This window comes from Zophobas morio, unplaced genomic scaffold (genome assembly GCF_036711695.1).
Source record: "Zophobas morio isolate AGI-343-1 ecotype UQ-CSIRO unplaced genomic scaffold, CSIRO_AGI_Zmor_V1 ptg000021l, whole genome shotgun sequence".
NCBI classification, from domain to species: Eukaryota; Metazoa; Arthropoda; class Insecta; order Coleoptera; family Tenebrionidae; genus Zophobas; species Zophobas morio.
Genome location: NW_026972126.1, coordinates 21,253,497 through 21,269,370, shown reverse-complemented (window position 1 = coordinate 21,269,370; position 15,874 = coordinate 21,253,497). Strand labels below are relative to the sequence as shown.

The window sequence follows — 15,874 nt, the reverse complement described above, 5'->3', positions numbered from 1 at the left end:
GGACGAAAGATGAAAAGGACGAAAGACGAAAAGGACGAAAGACGAAAAGGACGAAGGACGAAAAGGACGAAGGACGAAAAGGACGAAGGACCAAAAGGACGAAGGACGAAAAGAACGAAGCACGAAAAAGGCCGAAGGACGAAAAGGACGAATGAAGAAACGAGCGATAAGGACGAAGGAAGAAACGAGCGATAAGGACGAAGGACGAAAAGGACGAAGGAAAAAAAGGACGAAAAGTATGAAGGACGAAAAGGATGAAGGACGAAAAGAACGAAGGACGAAGAGAACGAAGACGAAAAGGACGAAGGAGGAAAAGGACGAAAAGGACGAAGGACGAAGTAACAAAAAGACGAAAATGACGAAGGACGGAAAGTGTCATAACCACCTTACGTTGGACACTGTTATTTATATATCAGTACCATGACGTGTAAAATAAAATTCGACAAGAAATTCTATTGTACGATAAAACAGTGGAAATGGAGGACATCTGACGTGTTTGCTACTTTCAGTGAAACTACTAACTCACACAGAAACACGTGGCAGTAGCGGAGGGCGCGGTTCCTAGTCGAGCAAAATCAAATTTTATAATTTTTCGCAAACGCTGGATATGTTTCATTCCACTTCAGGAGCGAGGGAAGTTCATGGAAGGTAAAACTCAAACATTCATACGTCACAATTATAGGAGTATCTTATTTTATAAAATTTAAGAAACATTAAAAATATCAGTTTGTTTAGATCTAATCTAATTTATTTTACAACATAAAAATTTATCGTATCCACTTCATCGAAATAAAATGGTTAGGCAACACATTAAACGAGAATTGGTACAAAATGTATACTAAAAAAATTCATAAAGAACCATTGGCAATTTTTCCCGCTGGACTGTCGCTAAACAGCTGTTTCCAGAAGCTGATTCTTTCCGAATCGGGATTCGACATCTGGGTTAAAGTCTTTCCAATGTAGAGAAAATCAAGATTCGTGTCCGTCACTGGCTTCCATTCGCTCTGCAGCAACGGGTCGTACTCCTCGGGGGTGGGATTCCCAAACTTGGCAAAGTTTGACCACAATCTCAGAAATTTCCGAAGAGAGATGTCTTCGACACTTCCCGTTCGTATGACTGGAGTGGTAAAATTTTTGAACAGGTAACCGATTTCGTCGCAGTGGTACGGCCCTAAAACCCACGCAAACCAAAAAAATATTTATATAATTCAAACGAAAAAAGTTCCTACCAGGTACTTTAATATCTAGGAGATTTTTGAAGAAGTTTAGCTTCGTTTCTAGAACGAGTTTATACAGATAGAGAGGCGATTTGGCGTGGTTGATGTGACTGATAACCGTCACGTAGAGACCATGTAAGAAGTGGGCGTCCGTCAGAAGCTACAAGTGTATTTTTAGTCACGACAAGTACTACCATCGGTACTTACAGTAAACTTCTCGGATTGAGTCTTCTTCGAATATTCTTTCCCCTCAAAGTAAAAATCCTTGATCTTGTCAGCCACAACCTGTGCTTCAGGAGAGTCATTGTCATACCCGAAGTACCACGGAATGGTACTTTCAATAGGCGGCATCTCGGGAAGCTCCGGTTTCTTGAAGAGCTCATAAGCAGTACCTTCATTCACAGTGTACCCCATCATCAGCGGCACCCGAGCAAAATCCCCCGCTAACACCATAGCTAAAGGTTCCTTCTCCAGAAACGCTTCCCTTGAATTTTTCTCAATGACAACCCCAAATGGTTTGAGTTCGCTCGCCAACAACCTCTACAAACACACAATCTAGACAGCTACACACCCATCACTCGTACCCACATCTCGAATCTTCTCCTGGATCTCGAAAATCCCTTGGGCTGTTTTCTGCATTAGGGCGTTGTAAACGGTACGATCGTCCGCCTCGTGCAGACCCATGGCTTCTGCTACCACGTGGCAGCCTCTGACCCCGCGCACCCATGGGTTTAGGGCGCACCCGCTCTGGGCGATCGCTTTGTGGAAAAGCCCTCTGCTCATGGGGGACAGCATGAGGAGGTGGACGAAGGCCCCGCCAGCGCTTTCGCCGAAGATGGTGACGTTGTTGGGGTCGCCGCCGAATTTGGAGATGTTCTTTTGCACCCATTTCAAGGCCATGACTTGGTCTTTGAGGGCGGCGTTGCCGGGGATGTCCAAGGAGGGGTCTTCGAAGCTGAGGAAGCCTAAGAGTCCGAGGCGGTAGTTTATGGTGACTAGGACCACGTTTTCGGTGACGAGGAAGTCAGGGCCGTACATTATTTGACTTCCGGAGCCGAAGACGTAGCCGCCGCCGTGGATCCAGAAGAGGACGGGGCGGAGGTCGTCGCCGGGTTTTGGTAGCTGGAAGACAATTTTTAATCGGTTTAAGACGATAATTAAAATAGTAGATAATTTAGAATGTCTACAAAAAATGCATTTTGTAATACAGTCAGATTAAACCCTTAAGATTGCAACATTTGATCTTGATATCGAGTCACGATAATAATAATTGAAATCAATTATGATAAAAAAGTTAGTCACTAATTATTATGATCTACTGACCTTTAATTAATGGTTTGTAATTTTTGCTACGAGGTCAATATAAAAATCATTCCACGATACAAAGTACATCCAGTTGTTTATGACGTCATCCTCATCTTTCCAAAGTACAGTTTAAAACAAAAAATCTCCAAAATTAAAAATAATAATTTTTATTTTAAATTTATAAAATCAGACACCCTAGACACCCAGACTTTTGGGGAAAAAATCAAAATTGTACAACACGATTTTTCGTTTTTCTTTTTCGTTCGATTTTACAATTTTTTGATATTAGAGTGTTTTGTTTTTTCATTGTTTTTAATTTTTCAATTTTTCCATTTTTCATTATTACCGTTTCAATTTTTTTATTCGATTTTTCAACTTTAATTTTTTCAGTTTCTCTACTTCCAAACTTTTCAATTTTTCGATTTTCATTTTTTCGATTTTGGACTTTTTGAAATTAATTGAAATTATAGTTTTTCATTTTTCGATTTTTCAGTTTCTCAATTTAACTGAATTGATTAATTTATTTTTTATTTTCCCGATTTTTAATTTTCTTTTTCCCGATTTTATATCACAATTTTTCGTTTTTTTAATTTTTCAAATTTTCAGTCTCCTTCGATTTTAAGTTTCTCAATTTTTAATCTTTCGATTTTCGAATACTTCGTTTCTTCAAATTTTCAAGTTCTAGATTTACATTTTAGTATTTTTTAGGTTTTGGTTTTCATTTTATTTTTTTTATTTGAAATGTTGCAAAATTCCTAAATCGAAAAACCGAAAATCGAAGAACTGAAGAAACGAAAAATTGAAACACTGAAAAACCAAAAATTGAAAAACTTAAAATTCCGGAAAAACGAAAAATTATAAATTTTCATTTTTTCAACTTCAATTCTTTCAATTTTTCTGCAATTTTTCTGCTTAACAATTTGTCGATCTTACAATTTTTCATTTTTTTGAATTTTCACTTTATCTTTTTTTAATTTTACGATTTTTTAATTTATCGCTTCCTCAATTTTTCAAGTTCTTGATTTTTGTTTTGCATTTTCCCGATTTTATATCGTTTTTTCATTTCTTTTATTTTCTCAATGTTTCTTTAAATTGCACAATTTTCGTTTATTCACTTTTTCAAATTTTCAATCTTCGATTATTCAATTTCAGTTTCATTAATTTTCAATATTTCAGCACAATAGATATTTCGTTTATTCAATTTTTAAGTTTCTCAATAATTATTTCGATATTTCGATTTTTTTACTTTTCGGGTTTTACATTTTTTCCCACTTTTTTTTTTTCATTTCAGTCTTGGACTTATTCAACTTCTCCATTTTTCAGTTTTTCTTTCGACTCTTCAATTTTCCGAGTTTTCAATTTTTTCAACTCTCAATTTTTGGATTTTCCGACTTTTCGGCTTTTGGATTTTTAAATTTTCGATTTTTCAATTCTCTTTTTTTTTGAGATGTTTTGATTTCTCGATTTTTAAATTTTCCATTCTTCAGTTTTTCGAAATTTCTATTTGGCAACTTTTCGAATTTTTAAATTTTGATTTTTCGGTTTGTTTTTTCAATTTCTTCGATCTTTTAAATTGCAATTTCTCAATTTTTCGAGTTTTCAATTTTCCTTTTTTCAAGATTTCAGTTTCTGTCGATATTTTAATTTTTCGATTCTTTAATGTTTCGATTTTTCGACGTTTCGGCTTTCAGATTTTTTTCCTAATTTTCTTCATTTCAGTCTTGGACTTTTTCAACTTCTCGATTTTTCACTTTTTCGAATCTTTAATTTTCCGATTTTTCAGTTGACCGAAAAATTTTCCGATTTTCCGGCTTTTCGATTTTTAATTTTTAAATGTTCCGCCATTCATCAATTTTTCGAAATTTCTATTTTACAATTTTTTGAATTTTTAAATTTTTATTATTCAGTTTACTTTTCAATTTTTTCTTTTTTTTTAAATGTACTTATTTCGACTTTTCTCGATTTTTATGTTTTTTGTTTTTTCAAGCTTCCGACGTTTATTTTTATTTTTCAATTTTTCAATTTTTCCATATTTTATTTTTAAATTTCTCAATTCCTCAATTTTTCAGTTTTTCTAAATTTCAATTTTTCAATTCTTCGAATTTTTCAATTTTTATTTTTCAATTTGTTTTTCAATTTTTTCGATTTGTTAAATTGTACATTTTTCGACTTTTCGATTTTCAAGTTTTCGATTTTTATTTTAATTTTTCGATATTTTGATTTTTCGGTTTTTCAATTTTTAGATTGAGTTTTTCGATATTGTGATTTTTTTAATTTAAAATTTTTCCATTCCTCAATTTTTCAGTTTTTCGAAATTTCATTTTTCAATTTGTCCAATTTTGGAATTTTTATTTTTCAGTTTGTTTTTCAATTTTTTTGATTTTTTGAATTGTACATTTTTCGACTTTTCGATTTTTGGGTTTTTCGATTTTACAAGTTTTCGATTCTTGCAGTTACCGATTTTTTAATTGTTTTAATTTTAAATTTTCCCATTCCCCAAAACAGTTTTTCGAAATTTCTATTTTTCAATTTTTTTCAAGTTTATAAATTGTACATTTTTCGAATTTCCGAGTTTTAGGTTTTTCGATTTTTCAAGTTTTCAATTTTAATTTTTATTTTTCGATTTCTTTGTTTCGATTTATTCAGTTTTTCGATTCTCGAGTTTTTGGATTCTTGAGTTGTTCGATATTTTGATTTTTTTAATTTAAAAATTTTCCATTCAATTTTTCAGTTTTTCAAAATTCTTATTTTTCAATTTTTTTTTCAAAATTTTCGATTTTTTAAATTGTACATTTTTCGACTTTTCGATTTTTAGGTTTTTCGATTTTTCAAGTTTTCTATTCTTGCAGTTACCGATTTTTTAATTGTTTTAATTTCAAATTTTCCCATTCCCCAATTTTACAGTTTTTCGAAAGTTCTTTTTTTTTAATTTTTTCGAATTTTTTTATTGTGCGTTTTCCGACTTTTCGATTTTTCGAAAATCGAAAAATTTTTCGATTCTCGTTTTTCGATATTTTAATTTTTTTAATTTTAAAATTTCCCATTTCTCAATTTTTCAGCTTTTCGAAATTTCTATTTTCAGTTTTTCAGATCTTAAATTTTTTATTTTTCAGTTTGTTTTTCAAGTTTTCCGATTTTATAATTTGTACATTTTTCAACTTTTCGATTTTTGGGTTTTTTTATTCTTCATGTTTTCGATTTTTAATTTTAATTTTTCAACTTTTTATGTTTCGATTTTTTCAATTTTTCAATTCTTGAGTTTTTCGAAAATTTAACTTTATTAATTTTAAATTTTTCCAGTCTTCAATTTTACAGTTTTTCGAAATTTCTATTTTTCAATTTTTTTCGATTTTATAAATTGTACGTTTTTCGAATTTCCGATTTTTAGGTTTTTCGATTTTTCAAGTTTTCAATTTTAATTTTAATTTTTCGATTTCTTAATGTTTCGATTTTTTCAGTTTTTCGATTCTTGAGTTTTTCGATATTTTAATTTTTTTAATTTAAAATTTTTCCATTCCTCAATTTTTCAGTTTTTCAAAATTTTTATTTTTCAATTTTCTTTTTTCAAATTTTTCGATTTTTTAAATTGTACATTTTTGGACTTTTCTATTTTTAGATTTTTCGAGTTTTCAAGTTTTCAATTTTGAATTTAAATTTTTTGATATTTTGATGTTTCGGTTTTTCAATTTTTCGATTTTTTAATTTTAAATTTTTCCATTCCTCAATTTTACAGTTTTTCGAAATTTCTAGTTTTCAATTTTCTTCGATTTTATAAATTGTACATTTTTCGACTTTTCTATTTTTAAGTTTTTCGATTTTTCAAGTTTTCAATTTTAATTTTAATTTTTCGATTTTTTTGTTTCGATTTTTTCAGTTTTTCGATGTTTTAATTTTTTTAATTCAAAATTTTTCCATTCCTCAATTTTTCAGTTTTCCAAAATTTCTATTTTCAATTTTTTTTTCAAATTTTTTGATTTTTTAAATTGTACATTCTTCGACTTTTCGATTTTTAGGTTTTTCGATTTTTCAAGTTTTCAATTTTGAATTTTAATTTTTCGATATTTTGATGTTTCGGTTTTTCAATTTTTCGATTCTTGAGTTTTTCGATACATATTTAAATTTTTTTTATTTTAAATTACCCATTCTTCAATTTTTCAGTATTTCAAATTTCAATTTTTCAATTTTTTTCTATTATTTAAATTGTAAGTTTTTCGACTTTTCCATTTTTAAATTTCTCGATTATTCAAGTTTTCAATTTCCCTTTTTTTAACATTTCAGTTTCTGGATTTATCTGTTTCGATTTTTCGACTTTTTTTCGGATTTCCAATTTTTAGATTTTTCAGTTTTCACTTTTTCGTTTTTCCGTGTTTGATTTTTTAATTTCACAGTTGTGCAATTTCACTGATTTTGATTCGAAAAATTCAAAAATCGAAATATTAAATACATACTAAAAAACTAAAAAAAAACGAAAAAAAAAAATCGAAAAAGTGGAGAATCGAAAAATCGAAAATCGAAGAAATGAGGAAATGGAAAACTGAAATACTGAAAAACTAAAAGTCGAAAATTTAATGACTCGCAAAATTGGAAAGAAGAAAAAACGAATAGAATCGAAAAATTGGAAAACCCAAAAATTGTAAATTCCAAAAGTATAAAATCGTCAAAATTGAAAAGTCAAAAAACTCTAATAGTGAAAGTTCGAGAATGTGAAGAACCAAAAAATGAAAATGAACAAACAAAGTTATTAAAAAAAAGTGCACACGTGAGTAATGATAAGCAACACTCGACGTTAATTGCCACAAACACTTATCAGATTCAAGTACCAAGATTAAAAAAAAGCGAACTCACTCGCACGTGGATCTAATAAATAATCGTGTAGCAATTACGCCAAATTAATAAAAGTCCAAACTCCCAAAGGCTAAAATTACCCAACCAAATCTCATAATCTAGCCACGTGTGATAACCCTACTACTAACCTTTTTCGTATAAACATTCAAAACCAGGCAATTCTCGCTCCCAGTAATGGCCTTATTCCTCAAAAAGTCCCTCTGGTAGCAGGGATCCCCCTCCTTCGTAGCATCCAGCACACCCACCCACCTCTCCGGAGGCAAAGGCGCCTGAAATCACCCATCACCCAAAACGCAACCAACACCACCACATTTACCTTAAACCTCAAACTCCCCAGAGGCGGCTTAGCGTACGGAATCCCCAGGAACTTACAAAACGTGTTCCTGCGAATATCCACACCACTGGAACCCCTCAGGGTCCCTTGACTGATGGTCACCACAGGCGCCGGCTTGGACATTTCACCCAACTAAAAATTGTCAAGGGCTGCTTCATTTAAATACCACCCAGTATCCAAAAAAATTAATGGGTGATTAAATTTTACGGTTATGGGTATGGGGCGGCTTGATTAAACAGAGACGATTGATAGTCAAAGTTCAACTTTTATTCGTTCAAACAAAGTACAAAGATTTTATTTGTGGTGGGTTTTGTGAGCGGCGGGACTCTCGGAGAAGAGTTGCTTCCAAAAATTGATTCTTTCGGGGTCTGGGTTCACCAAAGCCACTAGATCTTTGCCAATGTCCAAGAAGTCAAGGTTTGAGGTATTGGTGACAGGTTTCCAGACCGCTTTCAATCGAGGGTCGTTAACATCAGGAGTGGGATTGCCAAATTTTGCGAAATTGGTCCACAACTTTACGATTTTTGTAAGACAAAGATCTTCGGTACTACCCGGAGTTATGTCTGGGGTGGCGAAATGTCTAAACAAGTAACCCACGTCGTCGTAATGCGACGTTCCTAAAATACTACAATGATAGTACCAAAAATTTAATGAAAGTCAACTAACCTGGTACTTCAATTTTTAAAAAAATTTTTAGAACGTTGAGACCGCTTTCAACCGACATTCTATACAAATAGGTTGGGACTTGTGAAACCGCAACCTGATTTATTATGGTGACATAAATACCGTAAAGAAACTGGACGTCTGTGAGACACTAGAATTAGAAACAACGTCAAAATTGGAAAATTTTTCTCATCTACTAACGTTGTATTTTTGGGTGACAGTTTTTGGCGAAACTTCGTCATCTCCGAAGTAGAACTTCTTAATTTTGTCGGCTATGGTCCGGGTCTCTGGAGCATCACGCTCGTACCCAAAAAACCACGGTACCACGTCTCTAAAATCCTTAAGTTCTCTTCGCATAAGATCGAAAATCATCCCCTCGCCTGTTGTGTACCCGACCATGAAAGGAACTTGATTGAATCTCCCACTGGTGATAATATTCATGGGTTCGTCATCCAGGAACGGCTGGGACGAATTCGTCTCGACGACGAAACCCACAGGTCTATGTCCACTCAGTACTAACCCCTACAAAATATAATCTACAGGAACCGTTTAACTCGATTCCTTCTTACACTCATTAGAATGTCTTGAATTTGAAAAATTTCTTCAACCGATTTCGTCATCAAGATGTTGTAGATGGTTTTTTCGTCAGAGGGTTCAACCCCCAAAGCCGGTCCCAAAAAAGCGCAACCTGTGGTACCCCGAGCCCATGGGTTCAACGCACACCCACTTTGAGCAATCGCTTTATGGAACAAGCCTTTGGTCATGGGTGATAGTACCAACAAGTGGATGGCAGCACCACCAGCACTCTCCCCAAAAATCGTCACATTATTTGGGTCCCCACCAAACTTGCTAATGTTGTTTTGCACCCACTTCAACGCCAGTACTTGGTCTTTGAACCCCGCGTTGCCAGGTACATCCAAAGACGGGTCTTCCAAACTAAGAAACCCTAAAACCCCTAGACGATAATTAATAGTGACAACCACCACGTCTTCAGTTATTAGGAAATCGGGCCCGTACAAGTCTTCGTTCCCTGAACCAAAGTAAAAGCCACCACCGTGAACCCAGAACAGGACGGGGCGTAAAGTTGTATTTGCATGGTCTGGGAGCTAAATCTAGGTTAGATTGATACAAAATGGTACCAAGTACTCACTGTTTTCGTGTAAACATTCAAATATAAGCAGTCTTCGCTTCCAGAAATTAACCCTTTGCGGAGAGGGTCCCTGTGGAAGCAAACCGGGCCTTGTTTAGTGGCGTCGAGGATGCCTGTCCATGGTTCAGCGGGAACAGGTGCCTGGAAACATCTTCCATTTCTGGTACTTCGTACGATTGTGGGTTTACCTTGAAGCGTAGTTCACCGATGGGTGGTTTGGCGTAGGGGATTCCTTGGAATTTGAAAAAGGAGTTACCACGAAGGTCCGTGGACGTGGAACCGCGAAGAGTCCCTTGGTCTATAGTTAGCTCAGGTGGTACCATTTTTACTCGATTAACAGAGAAACTTCGTCGTGTTTATTTTATCTACGATTAAACAACAACAAAGTTATCTTATCAACTCTTGTTTCAAGGATTTAATGCATCAAATCGGGTCAGCAACACAGAGACAAATTTTACTCCAAATGGTTTATTTATTTATTTGTGCAGCTGGACTTTCGTCATACAGTTGCTTCCAAAACTTCATTCTTTCGTGGTCTGGGTTTACCATAGCAACTAGGTCTTGACCAATGTCTAGAAAATCAACTTTCGTACTTGTAACAGGTTTCCAGACGGTTTTCAAAAGTCGATCTTTGTTGTCAGGAGTAGGATTGCCAAATTTTGCGAAATTGGTCCACAATTTGACAAACCTACCAATCGACAGGGTTTCAAAGCTTCCACGTTTGATTTCGGGGGTGGCAAAATGTTTAAACAAGTACCCCACGTCGTCAAGATGTGACACTCCTAAAATCTAAATTGGTAGTACCACGCATTAGTAAAATTCCACCAACCTGGTACTTCAATTTTTAGAAACTTCTTCATAAAATTGAGGTCGCTTTCAACCGACACTCGATACAAATAGGTTGGGGCTTTAGAAACCGCGCACTGACTTATTGCAGTCACGTATATACCATAAAGAAACTGGACGTCTGTGAACAACTAGAATTGGAAACTTCAGAAAGGGAAAATTTTTCGCACCTACTGACATTGTACATGTGGCTGACAGTTTCTGGAGAAATTTCGCCATCTCCTAAGTAGTACTTTTTAATTTTGTCAGCTGCGGTTTGTGTGTCGGGAGCGTCCCGCTGATATCCAAACAACCAAGGTACTACATCTCTGAAATCTTTAAGTTGTCTTGCCATAAGATCGAAAATCATCCCTTCGCCTGTCGTGTACCCCACCATAAAAGGAACTTGGTTAAATCTACCACTAGTAATAATATTCATGGGTTCGTCATCCAGAAACGGGTCTGGCGAATTTTTCTCAACCACGAAACCTACAGCTCCACGTCCACTCAGTACCAAATTCTAAAAACATATTCTTGAGGACCTCTCAAAGCGACGTTCGTTCATACATTCATGAAAGTTTCCTGAATTTCAAAAATTTCGTCAACCGATTTCGTCATCAAGGTGTTGTAGATGGTTTTTTCGTCGGAGGGTTCAATATCCAAAGCCGGTCCCAAAAATTCGCAGCCTGTGGTTCCTCGAGCCCACGGGTTCAACGCACACCCACTTTGAGCAATCGCTTTGTGGAACAAGCCTTTGGTCATGGGTGATAGTACCAACAAGTGGATGGCAGCACCACCCGCACTCTCCCCAAAAATCGTTACATTGTTTGGGTCCCCACCAAACTTGCTAATGTTGCTTTGCACCCACTTCAAAGCCAGTACTTGGTCTTTGAACCCCGCATTGCCGGGTACGTCCAAGGACGGGTCTTCCAAACTAAGAAAACCTAAAACCCCTAGACGATAGTTTATAGTGACAACCACTACGTCTTCGGTTATTAGGAAATCGGGCCCGTACAAGTCTTCGTTCCCTGAACCCATGTAGAAGGCACCACCGTGAACCCAGAAGAGTACAGGACGCAAAACGTTATTGTCGTTGCTGGGGAGCTAAAATCGACTTTCTGTAGACGAAACAAGCTACAAGGTACTCACCGTTTTGGTGTAAACATTCAGAAATAAGCAATCTTCGCCTCCGGAAAGTACCCCGTTTTTGAAAAGGTCTCTGTGGTAGCAAACCTGGCCTTCTTTAGTGGCGTCGAAGACGCCTGTCCATGGTTCAGCGGGAACAGGTGCCTGTAAAAATCTTCCACTTCTGGTACTTCGTATGATTGTGACTTTACCTTGAAGCGTAGTTCACCGAGTGGGGGTTTGGCGTAGGGGATTCCTTGGAATTTGAAATAGGTGTTACCACGAAGATCCGTGGACGTTGAACCACGAAGGGTTCCTTGGTCTATAGTTAGCTCGGGTGGTACCATTCTTGCTTTATTAAGAAATTTGACCGAAATATCGCTTCTTACGAATAAAATTGATTAGTAGAGAGTGTTCACGTTGTTTATTTTTGTTATCGTTGTTATCTCTAATCAGGTTAATGTGTAAATACGTTAAAAAGAAAAGTCAGATCAGAGAAACATGTATATTTATGACCTTTAAGCTAAAACCTTGGCTTTTTGTCCAGCTGGACTTTCGTCGAACAACTGCTTCCAAAATTTCATTCTTTCGGAGTCTGGATTGTCCAAAACAACCAGTTCTTTACCGATGTCCAAAAAATCAACATTTGCAGTTGTAACAGGTTTCCAGAGAGTTTTCAAAAGTCGATCCCTGTTATCAGGAGTAGGATTTCCAAATTTGGCGAAATTGGTCCACAACCTAACAAACCTACTGAGACTTAGGTCTTCAACGCTTCCAGGTTTGATTTCTGGGGTGGCAAAATGGCTAAACAAGTAACCAATGTCGTCCAGATGCGAAACCCCTAAAACCTAAAGACTGGTACCAGAATCAAAAAATTCTTATTACCAACCCGGTACTTCAATCTTCAAAAGTTTTTTCATGAAATTGAGTTCCGTTTCAACCGTCATTCTATAGAAGTAGATGGGGGCTTTAGAAAGTGGGTACTGGGTTAACACAGTGACGTACAGACCGTGGATGATTTGACTGTCGGACACCAGCTACCATAAAACATGTTCGAATTAGAACTAGATCTAAATGACATCCAGGTACTAACATCATATTTTTTGCTAATATTTTTCGAAGGAGTGTCGTCACCGAAGTACAATTTCTTAATTTTATCTGCAATGATCTTCGTTTCGGGCGCATCACGCCGATATTCGAACGACCAAGGTACTACATCTTGGAAATCCACAATTTCTCTTGGTAGAATCTCGAAAATCATACCTTCACCACTTGTGTACCCTGTCATAAAAGGTACTTGCTTAAATCTACCAGTCAACATAAGAGTTAAAGGCTCCTCTTCCAAAAAAGCTCGTGCGGAATTTGTTTCAACCACGAAACCCAAAGCTCTAGGTTCATTGGGTACGAACTCCTGAAACACACAATTTAGACGAAAAACTCGCCACACTTTTCGAAGTTTCACTTTTATGATTATATCTTGTATTTGACCAATCTCCTCCAACGTTTTTGTCTTTAAAGCCTCGTAAATGGTTCTTTCGTCAGCCCCTTCCAGCCCCAAAGCCGGGGCTAAAAATTTACAACCTGTGGTACCCCGAGCCCATGGGTTCAGCGCGCACCCACTTTGCGCGATCGCCTTGTGGAAAAGACCGTCTGCCATGGGCGATAGTACCAGAAGATGGACGGACGCACCACCTGCGCTTTCACCAAAAATGGTTACGTTGTTGGGGTCCCCCCCGAACTTGCTAATGTTTTTTTGCACCCATTTCAAGGCCAGTACTTGGTCTTTAAGGCCTGCGTTTCCGGGTACTTCCAAAGAGGGGTCTTCGAAGCTGACGAAACCTAAAATCCCCAGACGATAATTGATTGTGACGATTACTACGTCTTCGGTTATCAGAAAATCGGGACCGTAGAGTTGTTCGCTGCCAGAACCATAGAAAAAGCCGCCTCCATGAATCCAGAATAGTACCGGACGCAAAATTTTATTGTCGTTGCTTGGAAGCTGAAACCCATTTGGTGATTTTACAACCACACGACGACAACTAAGTACTCACTTTTTTGGTGTAAACGTTCAATAATAGGCAGTCTTCGGCTCCGAAGATTGTATTGTTTCTGAGGAGGTCTTTGTGGTAAGAAACGTGGCCTTCTTTAGACGCGTCAAGAATTCCGGTCCAGGGTTCAGGGGGTACGGGTGCCTGCAAGATTTTAGTACTGTGGGTACTTTCAAGTTGAATTTACCTTGAATCGTAGATCGCCTAGTGGTGGCTTGGCGTACGGAATTCCTTGGAATTTAAAAAAAGGGTTTCCGCGGATGTCTCTCGAGGTGGTACCGCGGAGCGTACCTTGGGTTAAGGTTACTTCAGGGCCAGCCATGTTTGTTCTACTAGGTTACACATTGGAAACTTGTTTTAAAGCTTATAGTTGACCATGACCTCAGCACATTGATATAATTTATTTTAGGATTGATAAGATATCTTGTAGTTTTTGTCATTAGAAAACAAGATTTGAGCTGAGTAACGACTTTATTATCTTTTCACACCATTTTCAATAATAATAACAATAGAAACGTCTTCAGTTAGGGGGTTAGCGTTTTTCGACCAGTAGGACTTTCAGCGAAAAGTTGCTTCCAAAATTTTATTCTGTCGCTATAAGGGTTTCTCCTAGCCACCAAAAATCTACCGATATCTAAGAAATCGAGATTGTCATTAGTGACGGGTTTCCAGACAGTCTTCAACAAAGTATCGTTTTCATCGGGAGTTGGGTTTCCGAATTTGGCAAAATTGGTCCATAGTTTGACAAATCTACTGATGGAAATGTCTTCAAGAGAATCGGGTTCTATCTTCGGGGTACTAAAGTTCTTAAACAAATAACCAACATCGTCAAGATGGCAAGCTCCTGGTACTTCAATTTTCAAAATATTTTTGAGAAAGTTTAGTCGGCTTTCTACAGACATTCTAAACAAGTATGTTGGGGCTTTCGAATTGGAATATTGACTCAAAATGGTCGTATACAGTCCAAATATAAAGTGGGCATCAGAAAGCATCTAAAATCAACATAGTCAAATACCCCTAAATATGTTTATCAAGTTGCTCACGTCGTATTTTTGGGCTTTAGTCGTCGGAGAAATATCCTCATCCCCGAAATAAAACTTCTTAATTTGATTAGCCACAACTTTAACGTCCGGGTGTCCAGGTTCATATCCAAAGTACCAAGGTACGACACTTTCAAAGTCGCTGATGGTTCGTGAAAACATGTCAAAAAGCATTCCTTCCCCTGACGTAAACCCAAGCATGAAAGGTACTTGATTGAACCTTCCCGTCTTCATAAGAGTTATGGGTTCTTCGTCCAAAAACGGGTTCGACGAGTTTTTCTCAACCACGTAGCTAAAAAGTCGACGTTGACAAGGTACCATCTCCTGAAACACCAATCAGTTGCAAAACCCTAACTTCATAGTCACCTACTTTTAGAATTCTTTCTTGAATTTCAAAAATTTCGTCCACTTGCTTTTGCATCAAAGTGTCATAGATTATTTTGTCGTCGACCCCTTCAAGCCCCATGGTTTTCGCCAAAAGGGTACAACCTCTACGCGCACTTGCGTTTAAAGCATACCCACTCTGCGCTATCGCTTTATGGAACAGACCCTTGGTCATGGGTGACAGTACCAGAAGATGAACCGAAATAGCACCCGCACTCTCGCCAAAAACGGTCACGTTGTTGGGGTCGCCGCCAAACTTGCTAATGTTGGTTTGGACCCATTGCAAAGCCATGACTTGGTCTTTGAAACCTGCGTTTCCTGGTACTTCCAAAGAGGGGTCTTCGAAGCTGACAAAACCTGAAACACAGTGAACGGATCTGCACACTATAGTATTAAGTACCCAAAATGCCTAGACGGTAGTTGATAGTGACCAGTACTACATCTTCAGTCATTAGAAATTCAGGTCCGTACAAGTCTTCATTGCCTGAACCCGAAATGAACAAACCACCATGAACCCAAAACATCACGGGTCGTAAAGGTGGATTTGGGTCATCTGTGGGTACTTTTTTTGTAAAAACGTTCAAAAACAGGCAGTTTTCTCCCCCGCAGACCATTCCTTTTTGGAAAGGGACTCTTTGGTAAGAAATTTGTCCCTCTTTAGTGGCATCGAGGACCCCGGTCCAAGGTTCCGGGGGTACAGGTGCCTAAAACGTAGTTGAATTCGGGCTAACTTGGCTATAAATTTACCTTGAATCTTAGCTGACCCAGAGGTGCTTTGGCGTACGGAATCCCTTGAAACTTGAAGAAAACTTGTCCACGAAGGTTTGTGGAGGTGGAACCACGAAGGGTTCCTTGGTCTAGGGTTACTATAGGGTCACCCATTTCACACTTCAAAATTTATGATCGTCGTCAAACTTATATACTTAGTTATCTTGCTT

General features: G+C 37.0%; 3 protein-coding genes across 3 annotated transcripts; all 3 read right to left on the bottom strand.

Moving 5' to 3' along the window:
* Positions 1–726: 726 nt before the first annotated feature.
* On the bottom strand, positions 727–7,824 carry LOC135131775 (juvenile hormone esterase-like). The gene is made up of 6 exons (XM_064059622.1): positions 7,684–7,824; positions 7,496–7,636; positions 1,806–2,339; positions 1,425–1,757; positions 1,230–1,377; positions 727–1,171 (listed from the first exon to the last, which is right to left on the bottom strand). Exons 1-6 carry the CDS (start codon positions 7,822–7,824, stop codon positions 849–851), a joined length of 1,620 nt encoding a protein of 539 aa, XP_063915692.1. The 3' UTR covers positions 727–848.
* Positions 7,825–7,946: 122 nt separating this feature from the next.
* Positions 7,947–11,902, bottom strand: LOC135131774 (uncharacterized). The gene is made up of 12 exons (XM_064059621.1): positions 11,677–11,902; positions 11,489–11,629; positions 10,907–11,443; positions 10,539–10,859; positions 10,344–10,491; positions 9,987–10,296; positions 9,703–9,859; positions 9,515–9,655; positions 8,934–9,470; positions 8,566–8,886; positions 8,368–8,515; positions 7,947–8,318 (listed from the first exon to the last, which is right to left on the bottom strand). Exons 1-12 carry the CDS (start codon positions 11,809–11,811, stop codon positions 7,996–7,998), a joined length of 3,219 nt encoding a protein of 1,072 aa, XP_063915691.1. The 5' UTR covers positions 11,812–11,902; the 3' UTR covers positions 7,947–7,995.
* A 53-nt stretch (positions 11,903–11,955) lies between these two features.
* On the bottom strand, positions 11,956–15,863 carry LOC135131773 (uncharacterized). The gene is made up of 11 exons (XM_064059620.1): positions 15,684–15,863; positions 15,337–15,640; positions 14,923–15,293; positions 14,556–14,876; positions 14,040–14,504; positions 13,700–13,849; positions 13,516–13,656; positions 12,927–13,463; positions 12,558–12,875; positions 12,354–12,501; positions 11,956–12,305 (listed from the first exon to the last, which is right to left on the bottom strand). The coding sequence occupies exons 1-11, from the start codon at positions 15,816–15,818 to the stop codon at positions 11,983–11,985; spliced, it is 3,213 nt and encodes a 1,070-aa protein (XP_063915690.1). The 5' UTR covers positions 15,819–15,863; the 3' UTR covers positions 11,956–11,982.
* Positions 15,864–15,874: the final 11 nt, after the last annotated feature.